The sequence below is a fragment of the Brachypodium distachyon genome, chromosome 3 (assembly GCF_000005505.3).
Source record: "Brachypodium distachyon strain Bd21 chromosome 3, Brachypodium_distachyon_v3.0, whole genome shotgun sequence".
NCBI lineage: Eukaryota > Viridiplantae > Streptophyta > Magnoliopsida > Poales > Poaceae > Brachypodium > Brachypodium distachyon.
Genome location: NC_016133.3, coordinates 20,796,555 through 20,811,261, shown reverse-complemented (window position 1 = coordinate 20,811,261; position 14,707 = coordinate 20,796,555). Strand labels below are relative to the sequence as shown.

The 14,707-nt window shown below is 45.5% G+C and overlaps 2 protein-coding genes, 1 long non-coding RNA gene and 1 other non-coding gene across 5 annotated transcripts in view; 1 reads left to right on the top strand and 3 right to left on the bottom strand.

Annotated features, from left to right (window-relative positions):
* Window positions 1–76: 76 nt before the first annotated feature.
* Window positions 77–2,671, bottom strand: LOC100824820. Its single transcript, XM_003573715.4, has 4 exons — window positions 2,505–2,671; window positions 1,537–1,704; window positions 1,161–1,439; window positions 77–874 (listed from the first exon to the last, which is right to left on the bottom strand). Exons 2-4 carry the CDS (start codon window positions 1,684–1,686, stop codon window positions 233–235), a joined length of 1,071 nt encoding a protein of 356 aa, XP_003573763.1. The 5' UTR covers window positions 1,687–1,704; window positions 2,505–2,671; the 3' UTR covers window positions 77–232.
* Window positions 2,672–7,281: 4,610 nt separating this feature from the next.
* On the bottom strand, window positions 7,282–10,777 carry LOC112271479. The gene is made up of 2 exons (XR_002964481.1): window positions 10,660–10,777; window positions 7,282–7,670 (listed from the first exon to the last, which is right to left on the bottom strand). It is a non-coding gene; the product is annotated as an uncharacterized LOC112271479 (long non-coding RNA).
* LOC100823999 (probable methyltransferase PMT21) lies at window positions 8,352–11,319 on the top strand. Of its 2 annotated transcripts, none has more exons than XM_014900875.2 (4): window positions 8,352–8,669; window positions 8,825–10,394; window positions 10,515–10,592; window positions 10,684–11,319. In XM_014900875.2, exons 2-4 carry the CDS (start codon window positions 8,836–8,838, stop codon window positions 10,904–10,906), a joined length of 1,860 nt encoding a protein of 619 aa, XP_014756361.1. In that variant the 5' UTR covers window positions 8,352–8,669; window positions 8,825–8,835; the 3' UTR covers window positions 10,907–11,319. The 2 variants fall into 2 exon arrangements, with proteins under 2 accessions (XP_014756361.1, XP_003573760.2); XM_003573712.4 differs by having other exon boundaries at window positions 8,354–8,665.
* LOC100823684 overlaps window positions 11,222–14,707 on the bottom strand; it is a 16,899-nt gene continuing 13,413 nt past the window's right edge. Inside the window, exons 21-23 of the transcript XR_002964960.1 lie at window positions 12,887–13,015; window positions 12,656–12,774; window positions 11,222–11,703 (exon numbers count right to left, since the gene is read on the bottom strand). This is a non-coding gene — a transcript (uncharacterized LOC100823684). The remainder of the gene's footprint in view (window positions 11,704–12,655; window positions 12,775–12,886; window positions 13,016–14,707) is intronic.

Here is a 14,707-nt window from a genome sequence, read left to right as displayed (position 1 = left end):
GTAGCCGTCGTGTTCTGGCATTTGACCGAGCTAAATGAAAGCACATGGAACATTGAACTGATCTAACGTACGTATAGAAGCAAAATGTCTTAAATTTATTCGCTGGTCCCAAGCCAAACGCATGATGACAGACTGGGAGAAAACCCCAAGTAATCCTTTACAAAGACACAACACAATGAATACACCAAACAATGAATTATGAACTCTGATGCACCAGCCGGAATGAACATTATCAATACAGAGCACCAACAGTACTTGGGACAAGAACTGGGGATACGGTGCTTTCCACTCTGAGGGCCAGCGGATCCCAAAATTGGACGGCCCCGTAGCTCCCGGTTTTCAGGCTCACCGGAGCTTCAATCTGCGCAGCATGGCCATGTCCCTCTGCTGCCAACTTTGCTCTCTTCAATCTGATACGTTCGGCTCTTGAACCAATTGTCTGACCCAATATTGAGGCAGCTATGGTAAGGGCCATGGCACTCTTCGGCATCAGAATAGACTTCCTCAGCATTCCTATGAAAGGCACCGCAGCATGGACCGCCGCAAACCACTGCACTGAAAACTTCGTAGTGTGTTCCCTCCAGATGCCAAGAGGAACGTTTGCTGCCATGCCGAGCAGTGCGATCACCACTACTTTTGTCGGCAGTGGCTGAGGGCGAAGCCCCTTCGCAAACGCCGTGCGGGATATTGCTGCACGGGCAGCAACAATCGCAGGTGGGCATGTCAGTTTCATACCAGCTGGGGGTGTCATCATCTTTGCGAGGAGTGGCACGACTCCACCCATTGCTCTATATGACTTTGCAAGAGGGCATTGACCATTCTCAAGCCATTCATTGCTCATAGCTTCATGGTTACTGTTAGACTGGCCTTTATTCTGAAATGACAATCAAAGCGAAATCAGGTAAATAAATTGTATGGTCCAATTGTAAAGAATGATATTTGATTCCTTGCCCATTTTACTGCTTGCTCTATGTATGGCGGTTCATAAATATCATGTGGAGCATTTACTTGCTGCTGCAAAGATAGATTTACTTAATTTCTTTTGGTACTAAAAAGTGGTCTCATCTAAAGGCTCCTATGATAGGATAATGGAACACTGACAAAGGATGGTAATTTGAAGAAAGGGATAAATGCTTGAGCCAAAGAGAAACCAAAATTACCTGGGGGAGGTTGTTGGGATTCTTTTTGTTGGAGTTTTTCTTATTGCGCTTGTTTGAGAAATCACCGAAGCTAAAAAAGCCTCCAAATGCTGAGAGACTGATGGTAGCTGCTTTGGCTGCCAAGGGGTTGAATTCAGGAACCGGCTTTGGTAGTGGCTTCTCAATCTGTGGAAAGGATCCTTCTGAAAGTGGAACAACCCCGTCTCTGCCGTGGAATACTCGAAATGCGGTGTCAAAGTTGGGCCCATCTTCGAAAATTGGACCCTTGGCTCCCGTTGCCTTCACGAGCAGAAAATGATACATACAGTTGAGCAATCACATGCATAACATATACAATTATTGTCAAGAAAAAGAAGGGTGGTTCATAAGGACATACAGGAGCAGGAAAATTGACAGATGATAAGGAAAAACTTGTAGGCTCATTGATGTTCCTCAGGAATGGGCATCTTTCAATTCCTTGTTGGACAACATTATTCTCTTCCAAGCACACTGAACCACCAAAAGCTCTTTGGAAAAAGGAATCCATACGAATAAGAGCAGCAACCTGTTTGATGAGAGAGCAATGAGAGTCAAGAAAAAGGTATATGTCGGAACATTAAGAGATGTATCTGCTAGTTGGCCCATGATCAGCAATTACAAAATCAATAAAATTCATCTTTTTTTAGTAACAGATGGAAATGATAGGTCCTGGATAGTAAACAGATTCACTAAATGCAGTTTGATGTGAAACTGTTGAACGAGACCAGCCAGAGTAATGGTATATTTTTCAGAGCAAAGAGTAAACTACTTAAAAGGCTGGTTACACCTATTGCTAGAATAAAAATGATGGTTTGACAATTCTGAGTAGTGGACCAAGGCAAACTTAGTTGACACAAGCCTAAATCGAGATTAGCAGAATTCTGGGCGTGATTGATTGGAGGATTTGGTAACCGATATGATTATCGAGTCATTAATAAACTACTTAAAAGCGTTACCTGTGACAGCACACACAGAGACCTGCCCCTTCTCCAAGCAAAAGAAAGGAAAAAAAAAGGGATAGAAACCTACCAGCAACAACCCAAATTTCCGCCGTTGATTATTACGGGCTAATCTTTTCTTCTTGGTTGGAATGAATGATGCAAAAATTTCAGGATGGCCGGCAGGAAGCATGGTCCACAATCAAGGGAGACGCTACGGGCAAGAATTACGGCGGATTCGATCCGAATTGCAAATCGATCCGTTCTCTTGCAGAATAATCGATCGACCTATCCACCCATATCGATCCTAAAATCGAATTCGACGAGCTAACAGAGGAGACGGCGACGGAAATACAGAAAGAAAGAAGAGAAGAGAAGAGAGAGTAACCTGAAGATTGAAGCGCGAGGCAGGCAGCTGTTGCGGTCGTGTGGAGAGCACAGGCGGTGTGGAGAGAAGAGGAAAGGAAAGGAAAGACGAGGAGGCCGGGGGTGGGAGACAAGTACGAGAGAGAGGAGAAGGATTGGTTGGGGAGTTGTTGGTGCGGTGGTTGGCACATGTATGTATGCGATGCGAGCAGGAACGGGGCTTCGGTGGGTTTGACCTGTGACCCGGCCGCCCTTCTTCTTTCTTTTTTTCTCTCCTTGCAGAGAGCAGCACCAAATCGCAATTCACGCACGCGGAGCTTGCTTTGCACTTGCGTTGCAGTGCAGTGACAATGACGGAATGACCCATTACTCCTTCCGACCTTCCTTTTCCACCCCGCTTCGCTTTCCGTGTTGACCCAGCCAGTAGCAGCAGCCAGCCCCGAGCCCCTTCTTCTTCTAGAGACTGGAGAGAATCGGCGAGCATAGGTTCCTTCCCCACGTCAACATTTTGCTGAATTTAGTCTTTACTCCCAACAAGTCTCGTTGGAACAAAAACGTAATTCCTCAGTTTCTTAGTATCGGTATATTAAGGACTATTCCAAATTAAATGGTGTCAACCTTTTTCTTCTAGAGTCAACTTTGACCGAGTTTGATAGTACTAGTAATAATGATACTAGTTTGGTGTGTTTCGTATGTTGATGTTTCCCCAAAAAATTTGGTCAAAGTTAACAAAGTTTGACGTAGGATAACCTCAAATTTATAGATGCATTGAAACAGATAATCAAGTAGTATATCGAGCAAAAGGAACATGGAATTACAATCGTAATGGTCAATCCAAATCGACGAGTAAGATGACCAATATCACGAAATTATGAGCCGTGAAATCCACAAGTTCAACGGCAATATATCATAATAATCAATCCAAAACGAGGATGGAATAGGGAGACTTTAAATCTGCGTCGCTGCCTCCACGGTCAGGATGCTGTCGTCCAGGACACACAAAATCTTATAGAAAACTAGTAAGACACTATGTTAGATACATCCATGGTGCCGCTCACCTCCTAATGGCTAATACGAAATTAACAATCAGAGGCGAGAGCAACCGATGAAAATTGAAACGGTGACGGCAGGGTTTAGTCCGCTTCTCTCTTGCGAAGGAACTGTCTCGATAAAAAAAGCTTGCTCTTTTTTTTTTGGAGAATCACCTGTAATTTTATTTAAATTCGACGTCCATTACAGGTGCAATGCTTTGGATAAAAACCCAAAAAACTACAAAGTAACTCTTATAACTAAAAATTACATTGAAGTCTTCCAAATAAATCTTCTCCATATTATCAATCTTTGCAACACGAAGTACTGCCAAGGTTTCTGTAAAGATATTGCAATCAGACTGGAGCAATGACACCGCTACTCGAACACCTGTACTAACTTGACTACCTCTGAAGGTTTTAGAAAGCCCCTTGAGTCGCCCATCAAAATAGATGAGAAGTCATAAGCGTTGAACGTACTTGGACCGGGAAAGATCCCCTAAAGGTACAGGTCGTCGAATCACAAAATCTTCATTGCAACACTAAAGAAGGACTTCAAAGCCACACAAAAATAATGCCAAAAAACATTATGACACACTGACAAAAACTTATCAGATCCGCATGAACAGATCTACGATTACACAGAGCCAAATCTCGCAAGATCGAACACACCAAACCTACGGACGGGGAAACTCTATGGCTCCGTGGCATCACCCACAAAGATACCGCCATAGAAGAGAAAGAACCAGAGTACCTTTATTCTCAACGACGCCGTATCCTTCAGCATAGCTTCATCACTGATGAACACATAATTTATAAAACTAAAAACTTATTGAAACGTTTAGAAAGATCTGATGTTCCCCCACCTCGCAGCGCCGAGATAGCGCCAGAGGTGAGGGAAACAACAAATTTCCATACTAGCTACAACGTTGTCTCCTTCGCAAAACCTAGTCGTCTGGCCGGCAGGTTTTCTCCTGTCTTCGTTGCAATAAACAGCCGCTTGCTAGGACGCCGCCGCGAGAGCAACTGAGCATAATCCAGTTTCCTAAAAGAAACCGAGGATTCAGAGCAGGCCGACCCATGGCGAGGGTGCCTATCGATTTGTTGCAGCAAATAAGCCATAGGATCTACTGTTGCTTATAAGCCCATAGGGCTTTAGTTAAATGAACCGAGAGATGGGCTGGCAGCCTGGCATGAATAGCAGATACTTTTTTTTTGGGGGTGGGGGGGGGGGGGGGGGTTAGATTTTAGCCCAAGTTCACCGACCACACAGATTTGGCTAGCTAAAATTCGGTCAAAAAAATTCCAAGAGTTGATCGATACTGGCAAGAAAAATAAACTAGATTTAGTAGATGCGTTGACTTGCCAAAAATCCAAACAAAGACTAAATTATTAGTGATGACAAAAATTTGTGAACATGTCAATACATGACCAACCTGATGTTTTCCCATGGGACCTGCAATCTTCAGATCGGTTTACGCGAAGTCCATGTACATCAACTTGAATTGCCACTTTTGCCATAAAGGCATTTGGAAACTTTGTTCCTGTCAAGATATGATTTTTTGTTTGGTACATTTGTTGCGGCGTAGTGCTTACGGAGTACAAAGGATAACCTAGCTAAATGTAAGTGGAATAGTTGGGGAAAATGTACTTTGTGGCCCGAACGAATCCATTCACCATCTGGTCTTTAATTGTCCTGTGATGGGCTTGGTTTGGCAGGCTGTTTTTTGTGGTTGAATTCTGTCACCTTGTAGTGTAGCCAATTTGTTTTTGTTTTTTTGCCTTACGGGAATGGGGAAACGGCTACGATTACTTATCATCGTGGGGATTGCGCGATTTATTGGTTCATTTAGAACAACGAGATGGATCTAGTTTTTAACAAGAAATTTATTTCCAACTTTTTGCAGGTCATTCACAAGGCATGACACCGGATCCGTACTTGATCCCCATTGCATTGGACAGATGCTAAGGACCTTTTGGACTCTAGGTGCAATTGGTTGGAGAACGTCGCTTGAGACTTCTTCAACTATTTGGGTGGCGCGCCAGCAATAAACTTGACAAAGTGTGACCGTTTATGGCCCTCTGTAATATTCATGTATGAATGATGTTTGAGACAACAATAACAATATGAGGCTGGTGCACCAATAGATGAAGAGGCCGAGAGTGCTTCCTTTTCTTTTGATATAAAGATTATTCTAGAAAAACAAAGAAATTAGAGAAAAACTCATTACCATAAAAAATCATCATATTTCTTTTTTCTTCTTCCCTTGACCATATTTTGTGTTTCCGATCAATTTAATAATTTGCCTTCTTTTTTAAATTCGTTTTCTTCTTAGTAAACTGTCACGTGCGCAAAAACCAACCGCTTATCACGAGGGACCAAATAATTCCAGTTCTAAAAGCTGATGGCTAAATTCACCTAGTTTTAAAGTTTAGGACCAAAATTTCGCCAAAAATATAGCCGAGTCGTAGCCGTTAAAATTGGACGCAGAAAACAAAAAGGCAGCCAAGCACATATGTCGGCCGCGCTGGTAGTAGATGAGATGGGACGAGATTATCCGACCGGGACAGGTGGAGCGAGCTTGATAGGCTACCAAAGCATATACGGATTAATTCATACACATTGCACATATCTACCCGAATAAATTAACACAATTGCTGCATGTCTGCGTCGTCTTCTTCTTGTACAGTCATCCATCCTCTGGTTCCTAGTACTTGCTAGTAGGAGGACTGCTAAGCTTGGGTAAATCCCCCGTCGCATCGCCGGCGGCGTCCACGTGAGAGCACATGCATGGTCGGCCCGGGGCGCGGTGGCCAGCAGCATCAAGCCGAATTTGCATTGATAGCCTGCTAGCTAGCGAGAGGTCCCGGCCGAGCTGCATCATCCATGCATGCATGGGAACTGACCGAGGAGTGCATCAGGACAGATCATATTTATGCCACCGACAGATTGATTCCTTGCCAGCAAGGCTGGCGGATTAAGACCATCCATCGTCGCCCGAACGAATACTGTCACTAGCTGCCTCAGTGGCTGCTACCAGCTCATCAATCGTGTACAGGCTCACTTCACTGATTCACTCACTCGCATCGCGTGCACGCATGCAGCCGGCCAAAATCGATTATATGTCCATCTTCCTTTACTGAGGTCACGGGCGCGGGCCGACATGTGTGTGCTTTGTCGAATGCATGCCAAAAGTCATACTGACTCATCCGGTCTCACCAGCAAACAATAGCTAAATACAATTGTGAGTTGCCTAATTTCACTGGGGCCGCCTCACCTACTAGGCAATAATCCAAGTGTTTATGTATGTATCTGCCTAATTAAACGAGACTAGCTAACGGCCCCGTGCTTCACCAATACAGACAATTATTTTAGTTAGACTACCATCATCCTTTACATTTTTACAAATCTTTCTTGATTTAATCCAATCGTACTTTTGCTTTTGGAATAGAGGATGATTTCAGGGGCGGAGGCAGGAATGTTTTTTATATGGGACCGGACTAGAAAAGACTGTTATTAGGAAGACCAAAACACAAAAGTACGCAGTTTATAGCATAGGAAAGCAGGGCCAGGGACCTTGCTGGTCGCCCTGCCGGCAGCTGGGTGATTTGGGTAAGTATTCCTACCACGAAGTATGGTGGTCAACGATTACTTGGACCTTGCTGTATTGCGGTAGAGGTACCGCCCCGGATCAAACACACCACTAATAAAAGCAATGGTATAAGGAGGAGCAACCAACAAGTTTAATCATGTTGGTCTTTTTCAAGGCAAGAGAGAATCATATTGGTTTTTAGGCAAGATATAAATGATATGTTTCTTTTGTTACGTGGGACGGGATGAACCACGTCTCACCAACTGAAATTAAGAGATACAAATAGTAAAGCTAGGTACTAATAGCAAGGCTGAGCAAGTCATGTCCTTTCTCATCCTCTGTAGAAGAAAAGGGAGACGACGCCGTTCTGCCCTTCATGAATGCCGGCAAAGCTGCGGATTTTGTACCCCCTCTGTTAGCCACCTTGGCAAGCAGGATGAAGGAGAGGCGTTTCTCTTACTCGCGGTCATAGTTTTTCCTTGCAGTGACGACGCCGAGTCAAATAAGTTTGCCTGGTTCTCTTCCTTACCATGGCTCTTTTATTTTATATTTATAAAATATAAAGACCTGATTGAGTTAATAAAACTATTCAATTAAAATAATAAATGATAAAATAACTCCAATAAAATATAAAGAAGGAACATCTTGGATATGGTATTGAAGGAGTTGAACGACATTTCCAAACAGATCAGATAGAATATTTCTTTTTTGTTTTTTGAAAATGAGGATAGAATATTTCTATATGTGATAGATAAACCAAATGCAAAAAAATGTCTTCTAGAAATGAACATTATCGAATGAAGGAGCGGGAATTCTGAAACTACTTCTGTTTTGCTTTCACGCAAGAAAATGCATATAGTAGATTGCGTGCCCTGAGCATAGGGGAATGGTAGGGTATATAGAGGCATGATTGGGAGAGGGGACAATAGTCGGATTTGCCTTTGCACGCGAAAGGAAGGAATCGTCGTGGGTGGTGGCGCAGTCTGCTCCTCCACCAGCCTGACCCGACTAAATGCGATCCGCCAAACCCATCAACATGCTCTTAATGCTACGTTAACAGCCCAGCCAAACCCGGGCAGGCCAAGTGAAATTAAGAAAGAAATCCTTTAACACTCAAACAACAATTCCTTGTTCAATATCTTCGGTACATACGCATGATATGGCACGACACGACGATGATGGCAAAGAGGTGGTCGTGCGCCTAACCGTCTCGGGTCTTCAAAACCGTTGTGCCCCCTATATATCCGGCCTACACGAACAGAGGCGGCAGTGCCAGTGAATCACGCGTAGTAATTCTTGTTTCTTAATTTTGGTCGACTTTGGATTTTCTGTACAAGGAAGCCGCGTTCTGACTCGCTTTTATTTAGGTCCAGATCTAATCCAGTAATGGAGGAAGAGTAACGTCCGTAAATTCTTCTTGGCCGGAGCCGACACACTAGCTCTGTCTTCTTCTTCCTGCGATCTATATATCGATCGATCGTCCTCAAGGCCTCAAGCCTCTGCTCTGCCCTGCCGTGTGCTCGGTGGTTTGGCTCTTGGTTCCAATCCAAGTCCAGAAAAGGGTAGGTACACTCCCCGCCGGCGCCCCTGTAAAGATTCAATTTTTTTCGCTGATTCGTTGCGTATCCGGTCCGGATTCCGAAAATCCTGCGCCGATTCGCATGGTTTGTTATCGATCCCACCTAATTCTCCGTGCAATTCGAATCCGGCAATCCACGCAGATAGAGAGGACATGAAGTACAGCAAGGAAGCAAAGCCCGAGAGGGCGATGGGCGGCGGCACCGGCGGCGTTGGGGCGAGGGCTTTGCCGGCGGCGCTCATGGTCCTCCTCCTCTGCGGCTTCTCCTTCTACCTCGGCAGCATCTACAGCAGCACGGGCCGCACCTTCACCCTCTTCGACTCCACCACCACCACCATCGTCTCCACCACCTCCAAACAATCCTCCGGCGGCGGCGGCGGTGCCATCGCCATCGCGGCCATTGGCGGCAGTAAGGAGGAAGTGGAGGAAGAGTTCGGCGAGTGCCCCGCCGAGTTCCAGGACTACACGCCCTGCACGGACCCGAAGCGCTGGAGAAAATACGGCAACTACAGGCTGAGCTTCATGGAGCGCCACTGCCCGCCGGCGCCGGAGCGGTCGAGCTGCCTGGTGCCGCCGCCCAAGGGCTACCGGCCCCCGATCCGCTGGCCCAAGAGCAAAGACCAGTGCTGGTACCGCAACGTGCCCTACGACTGGATCAACAGCCAGAAATCCAACCAGCACTGGCTCCGCAAGGACGGCGACCGCTTCGCCTTCCCGGGCGGCGGCACCATGTTCCCCAACGGCGTCGGCGCCTACGTGGACCTCATGGCGGACCTCGTCCCGGGCATGAAGGACGGCTCCGTGCGCACGGCGCTCGACACGGGCTGCGGCGTGGCGAGCTGGGGCGGCGACCTGCTGTCCCGGGGCATCCTGGCGCTGTCCCTGGCGCCCAGGGACAACCACGAGGCACAGGTCCAGTTCGCGCTCGAGCGCGGCATCCCGGCCATCCTCGGCATCATCTCCACGCAGCGGCTGCCGCTCCCGGCGAGCTCCATGGACATGGCGCACTGCTCCAGGTGCCTCATCCCCTGGACCGAGTTCGGCGGGCTTTACCTCATGGAGATCCACCGGGTGCTCCGGCCCGGGGGGTTCTGGGTGCTGTCCGGCCCGCCGGTGAACTACGAGAACCGGTGGCACGGATGGAACACCACCGTGGAGGCCCAGAAGGCCGACTTTGACCGGCTCAAGAAGTTGCTCTCGTCCATGTGCTTCAAGCTCTACAACAAGAAGGGCGACATCGCCGTCTGGCAGAAGTCTCTTGATGCCGCCTGCTACGACAAGCTCACGCCGGTGACTTCTCCGGCCAAGTGCGACGACAGCGTCGACCCCGACGCCGCCTGGTACGTGCCCATGCGCTCCTGCGTCAACGCGCCGCCCAAGCCCCACCGGAAGCAGGCTCAGCTGCTGCCCAAATGGCCACAGAGGCTGGGTGTGGCGCCGGAGCGCGTCTCGGTGATCCCCGGCGGCAGCGCCAGCGCCATGAAGCACGATGATGGCAAGTGGAAGGCGGCCACGAAGCACTACAAGTCCCTGCTTCCGGCGCTGGGCAGCGACAAGATCAGGAATGCCATGGACATGGCCACCACCTACGGAGGGTTCGCGGCGAGCCTCGTCAAGGACCCTGTCTGGGTGATGAATGTTGTTTCCTCTTACGGGCCCAACTCTCTCGGCGTCGTCTACGACCGAGGACTCATCGGTACCAATCACGACTGGTAAGACTCCCATCTTGACCAGCCTATTTTTCTATATGCTCTGCTACTCTGTTTGTTTGTTTGTTTGTTTGCTAATTGACTAATCGGATGCCTGATTTCCTTTAATAATCTATTTTGTAGGTGTGAGGCCTTCTCTACATACCCACGGACGTATGATCTGTTGCATCTTGATGGCTTGTTCACCGCTGAATCTCACAGGTAGGCACTAAGCAATCCAATCCGATGCAGAAAAAAATAATATCCCTTCTCTACGCAGGCAACTCACTTTAGATTGGCATGAATTCTGCAGATGTGAGATGAAGTTTGTGCTCTTGGAAATGGACCGTATCCTTCGTCCGACCGGCTATGCCATCATCCGGGACAATCCCTACTTCCTCGACTCTGCAGCCAACATTGCAAAAGGGATGAGATGGAGCTGCGACAGGCATGACACCGAGGACAAGGAGAATGAGAAAGAAAAGCTTCTAATCTGCAACAAGCCGCTTTGGTCAGCAAAGAAGAAGAATATATAAGTACTGCGTACCTAAGCTTTGGGTCAGCAGCAAAGCAAGCAGGTCGCAGTGACCTTCAAAGGATTGGTCATCCATCCTGTATTTAGGATTAAAATCATCCGCCCAACAAGATAAGGCAAAGGCGCTTCAGACTCGATCCAGACATGAAAACACTCTGATGATACAACAAGGTTTATGGTCATCGAAATAAATTATATATATATAGTTCAATATTCATATAGGGGTATCCAATACTTAGCTATTAATCACACAACAATTAATTCTTTTTTCATTGTGAACAGTAATAAGGGAAGGTAAAGTTTGGTGAGGCAACTGTTCAATATACAATATGCACCTATTCATTTGTACCAGTTAGGTCGTTGGTAATGTGATTGTATGATACAGCGGAATGGCAACAGTATGATGATGATGTACCCCATTGCTTTTTCCCAGAATAGCGACTATTTTGTTGTGGCAGACTGGTGTAGTGCACTCAATGTGACTTTCACCCAATCTCTTCATGTCTGAATTTGCCACCTTGTCTCTGCTCTGCTACATTGATACTACTGCATCTTTGATGCAAGTACATGACAAGTTCCAGGGCATATTGACAACAAGCATGCAACTCTGACACGGTTGTGTTTTGTGCATGAAATCATGCAGATGTTTTCACAATATGCACAGGACACACAGATTCAACTACAGTTGTGGGGTGGGTGCCAGTTGCTGGAGCTAGATCCCCTGCCCAATTCACCATGCTTTGCCTCATCTTCCTCACCACCCAACTCAACTTGCTCCAACTCACGTTCAAGCTCTCTCTGCAAAGGTCAATCAGCATTCAAGATGGCAATGCACAGTCAAAATGTGGATATCCATGGATATCCAGCCAATGAATCGCGGATATGGATCGGGTTTTCGATCCATGGATATCCACAAATGGATACCCGCCAACTGATGGAGCGGGCACGAATATCATATTTGATCCATGGATATCCATGGATACCCGGTATTTATTAAAATAAATAAATTATTGATATGTGGATCCACTACCCGATAGATGTATCATCCGTTGCTGCAATAAAGTACTCCCTCCGTCCCGAAATAAGTGACGTGGATTTGTATACTTATATGGTATTTTGGTTAATATAGATTATAGATCGGTGATCGGTCATCCATGTAAGTGCCATCTATTGAGGTATTTTGAGCAGCAATATCTTATTTTTTTATTCTAGAAAAAAACAGCAATATCTTATTTTTGGATTATTATTATTTTTGTTGAACACAAAGTAATATAAGTATATATCTACTAATCCAATGAGCTTTCGCATAGTTATGATATGATTTTTGTCGTGTAAACTCCGCCACACCTTAAAATTTATCTTGGGTCCGCCACAAATTTGAGTCACTTAATATTGGACGGAGAGAGTATATCGCATGGATATGGATAATCCATGGATACCAGGTGGATATGGATGTGGATATTGTTTTGCATCCACGGATATTTTCATGGATGGATAGTTGAACTGGTGATGGATATGGATATGAATATGGATTTGGTCGACCCGTCCAAACCCGCCCCGTTGCCATCCTGAATCAGCATATGGGTATATGACGCAGCAAGAAAACCAAACATAAAGTCCACGTGAATTGGTTTACTGTCTGCTGCTACAATTTTTTTGTTTTGGCTCGATGCATCATGGATTGATGGCAAACAACTGTTCCAATACCATTAGGAATTTTAATTCAAAAGAATAAAATTGGCACATGTACCTGAGTTTGTTTCTCTCTTTCCATATCTAGTTTATATTGCAGTTCCCTGGACTTCACACGCTCAAGGTCTAGCTGTCGCTGCCTTTCAATTTCATGCTCCATCTCAAGAGCTCTTTTCCCTGCAAAGTAAAAAAAAAATTGAGGCATTCCCTGCAAAGATAACACAACAAGAAAAGGTACAAGCATATATGTTGTTTCTGATATATAAAACAAAAGGCAACAGCTCCAAACCTATCAAGCTCTTGCATAAGCTCCATTTCCTTAAAACTCGTCTCTTCCAAGTACTTCTCCTGAGCATGTCTGATAAGCAGCTTCTTCTGTCGGCGTGCTATAATTTCCTCTCTGAGCTTGGACCTTTCTCTAGCAAGTAAATGCAAATTGGATGAATACAAGTAATGCAAACAGCAAGTTTCAAATGCTTCTAGAATTCGATTTGAACTGGTTCAAGAAAATGATAATTTCAATAGGTAAAGAAAGCTTTCCATGAAGCTTAATGTTCAAACTAATCTCTCTGAAGATCCAGAAAACAAACGATTTAGAAGTTTAGTACTCTTTGCTAAGTGGTCCTTCATGCCTCCAGTAAAAATACAATAGCGAATGAGCCCTTGGCGTAATGGTTAAGGGAACAACTCTAGTTGCACTAATGTTCCCCGTGGGAGCGAATTTCAGGCTGGGGTTAAAAAATCCTCTCGTCTGTCCCAAGCCTTAAGCACAGACCTAAGGCCTGCCCTGTCTCACATGGGCTTTGATGCCACTGTGTATGGGTGGGGGAGGGGTTCGGGGGTTTCTCGACCTGTGTGAGAAGGTCTTCTTAATGCAAATGCCTGGGGGGTGGCTTACCCCTTTGCAGGTCAGAGTTTTTAAAATTTAACTATTTTAAGGAATACTGTTGGGACTTGGGGAGGCTACTACAGTGAAACTTTTATTAAAATAGGGAAAGGATATACAAATAAACAAGAGCAGAATATGAACAAAGAACCGCAGAGTTTATCTATACAAAAACAGATACGTACAGAGGATTAAAGCAGCAAGTCATTCCAAGTTAGCAGGGGAGATCTATCCTTCCCTTTAGGTCTATACTGTCAATTGCAGTTGCGGGTCCTTAAAAAACCCCTTTCCAATCTACCAGGGGGGGGGGTGGGGGGGATGTTTACGAAGCACCAGCACGCCTTGCTGAAGGGACAATGGAAGAACAGGTGGCCATGAGTTACCAGAATGCCACTCCTGCAGAGCACGCAGAAGGAGCTCCCCATGTCCATGTACTCCCTCCATTCTTAAATTCTTGTCGTTGTTTTAGTTCAAACTTGCACTAAAACAACGACAAGAATTTAGGAACGGAGGAATAGTTTCTTGTCTGACCAACTTATCTCAGGTGTTCAGACGGTCCTGAAGGAGCAGGAGAACGCCATCAGCTCAGGACCACATTTACAGAACCAGAGCCGTTGGAAGGTGGTGGGGCTTGGAAATCTCTGAATGACCAAGAGTAGAACTTAGCTTGATAGGTACTGCTGCCCCATATGTATCTTGATTCTTGAGACATCATTGTTAGAATCATCCACGTGAATTTCTTGTATATGACGGCGGAGAGTCTGCAGTTTATCGTAAGCTGATGGGAAAGGGGGAGGTGGAAAAGATCAAGAATCTTAGCAGCATGTTTGACCGCTCGAAAACTAAGCAGATCTTACTTTACGAGAGAGTGCAGCCTAGCAAAACGATATTTGAGAGGGGGCTCAAACCAAGGATCATGCCAAAAGGATATAGGATCACCCCACACGACATGGCAATTGGCAATTCGCTTGAACTTTTCCGCAAACTAAAAATAGCACCATCAGATTCGGAACGATCCCACCTGAGTTGGAGAAAGAGTGATATTGTCGTCCTCATAATACAACCAAACCAGGCTATTTAACTGTGGTCTCAAAAGATACATCTTTTAGCTGTATTTTGTTAGGATACATTTGTAGAGCTAGATAATAGTACAATAACATTACAAAAGTACATTTCAGGAATAATCTAATCTTCAGGGGACTTAAATATTTTAAAAGATGCAAT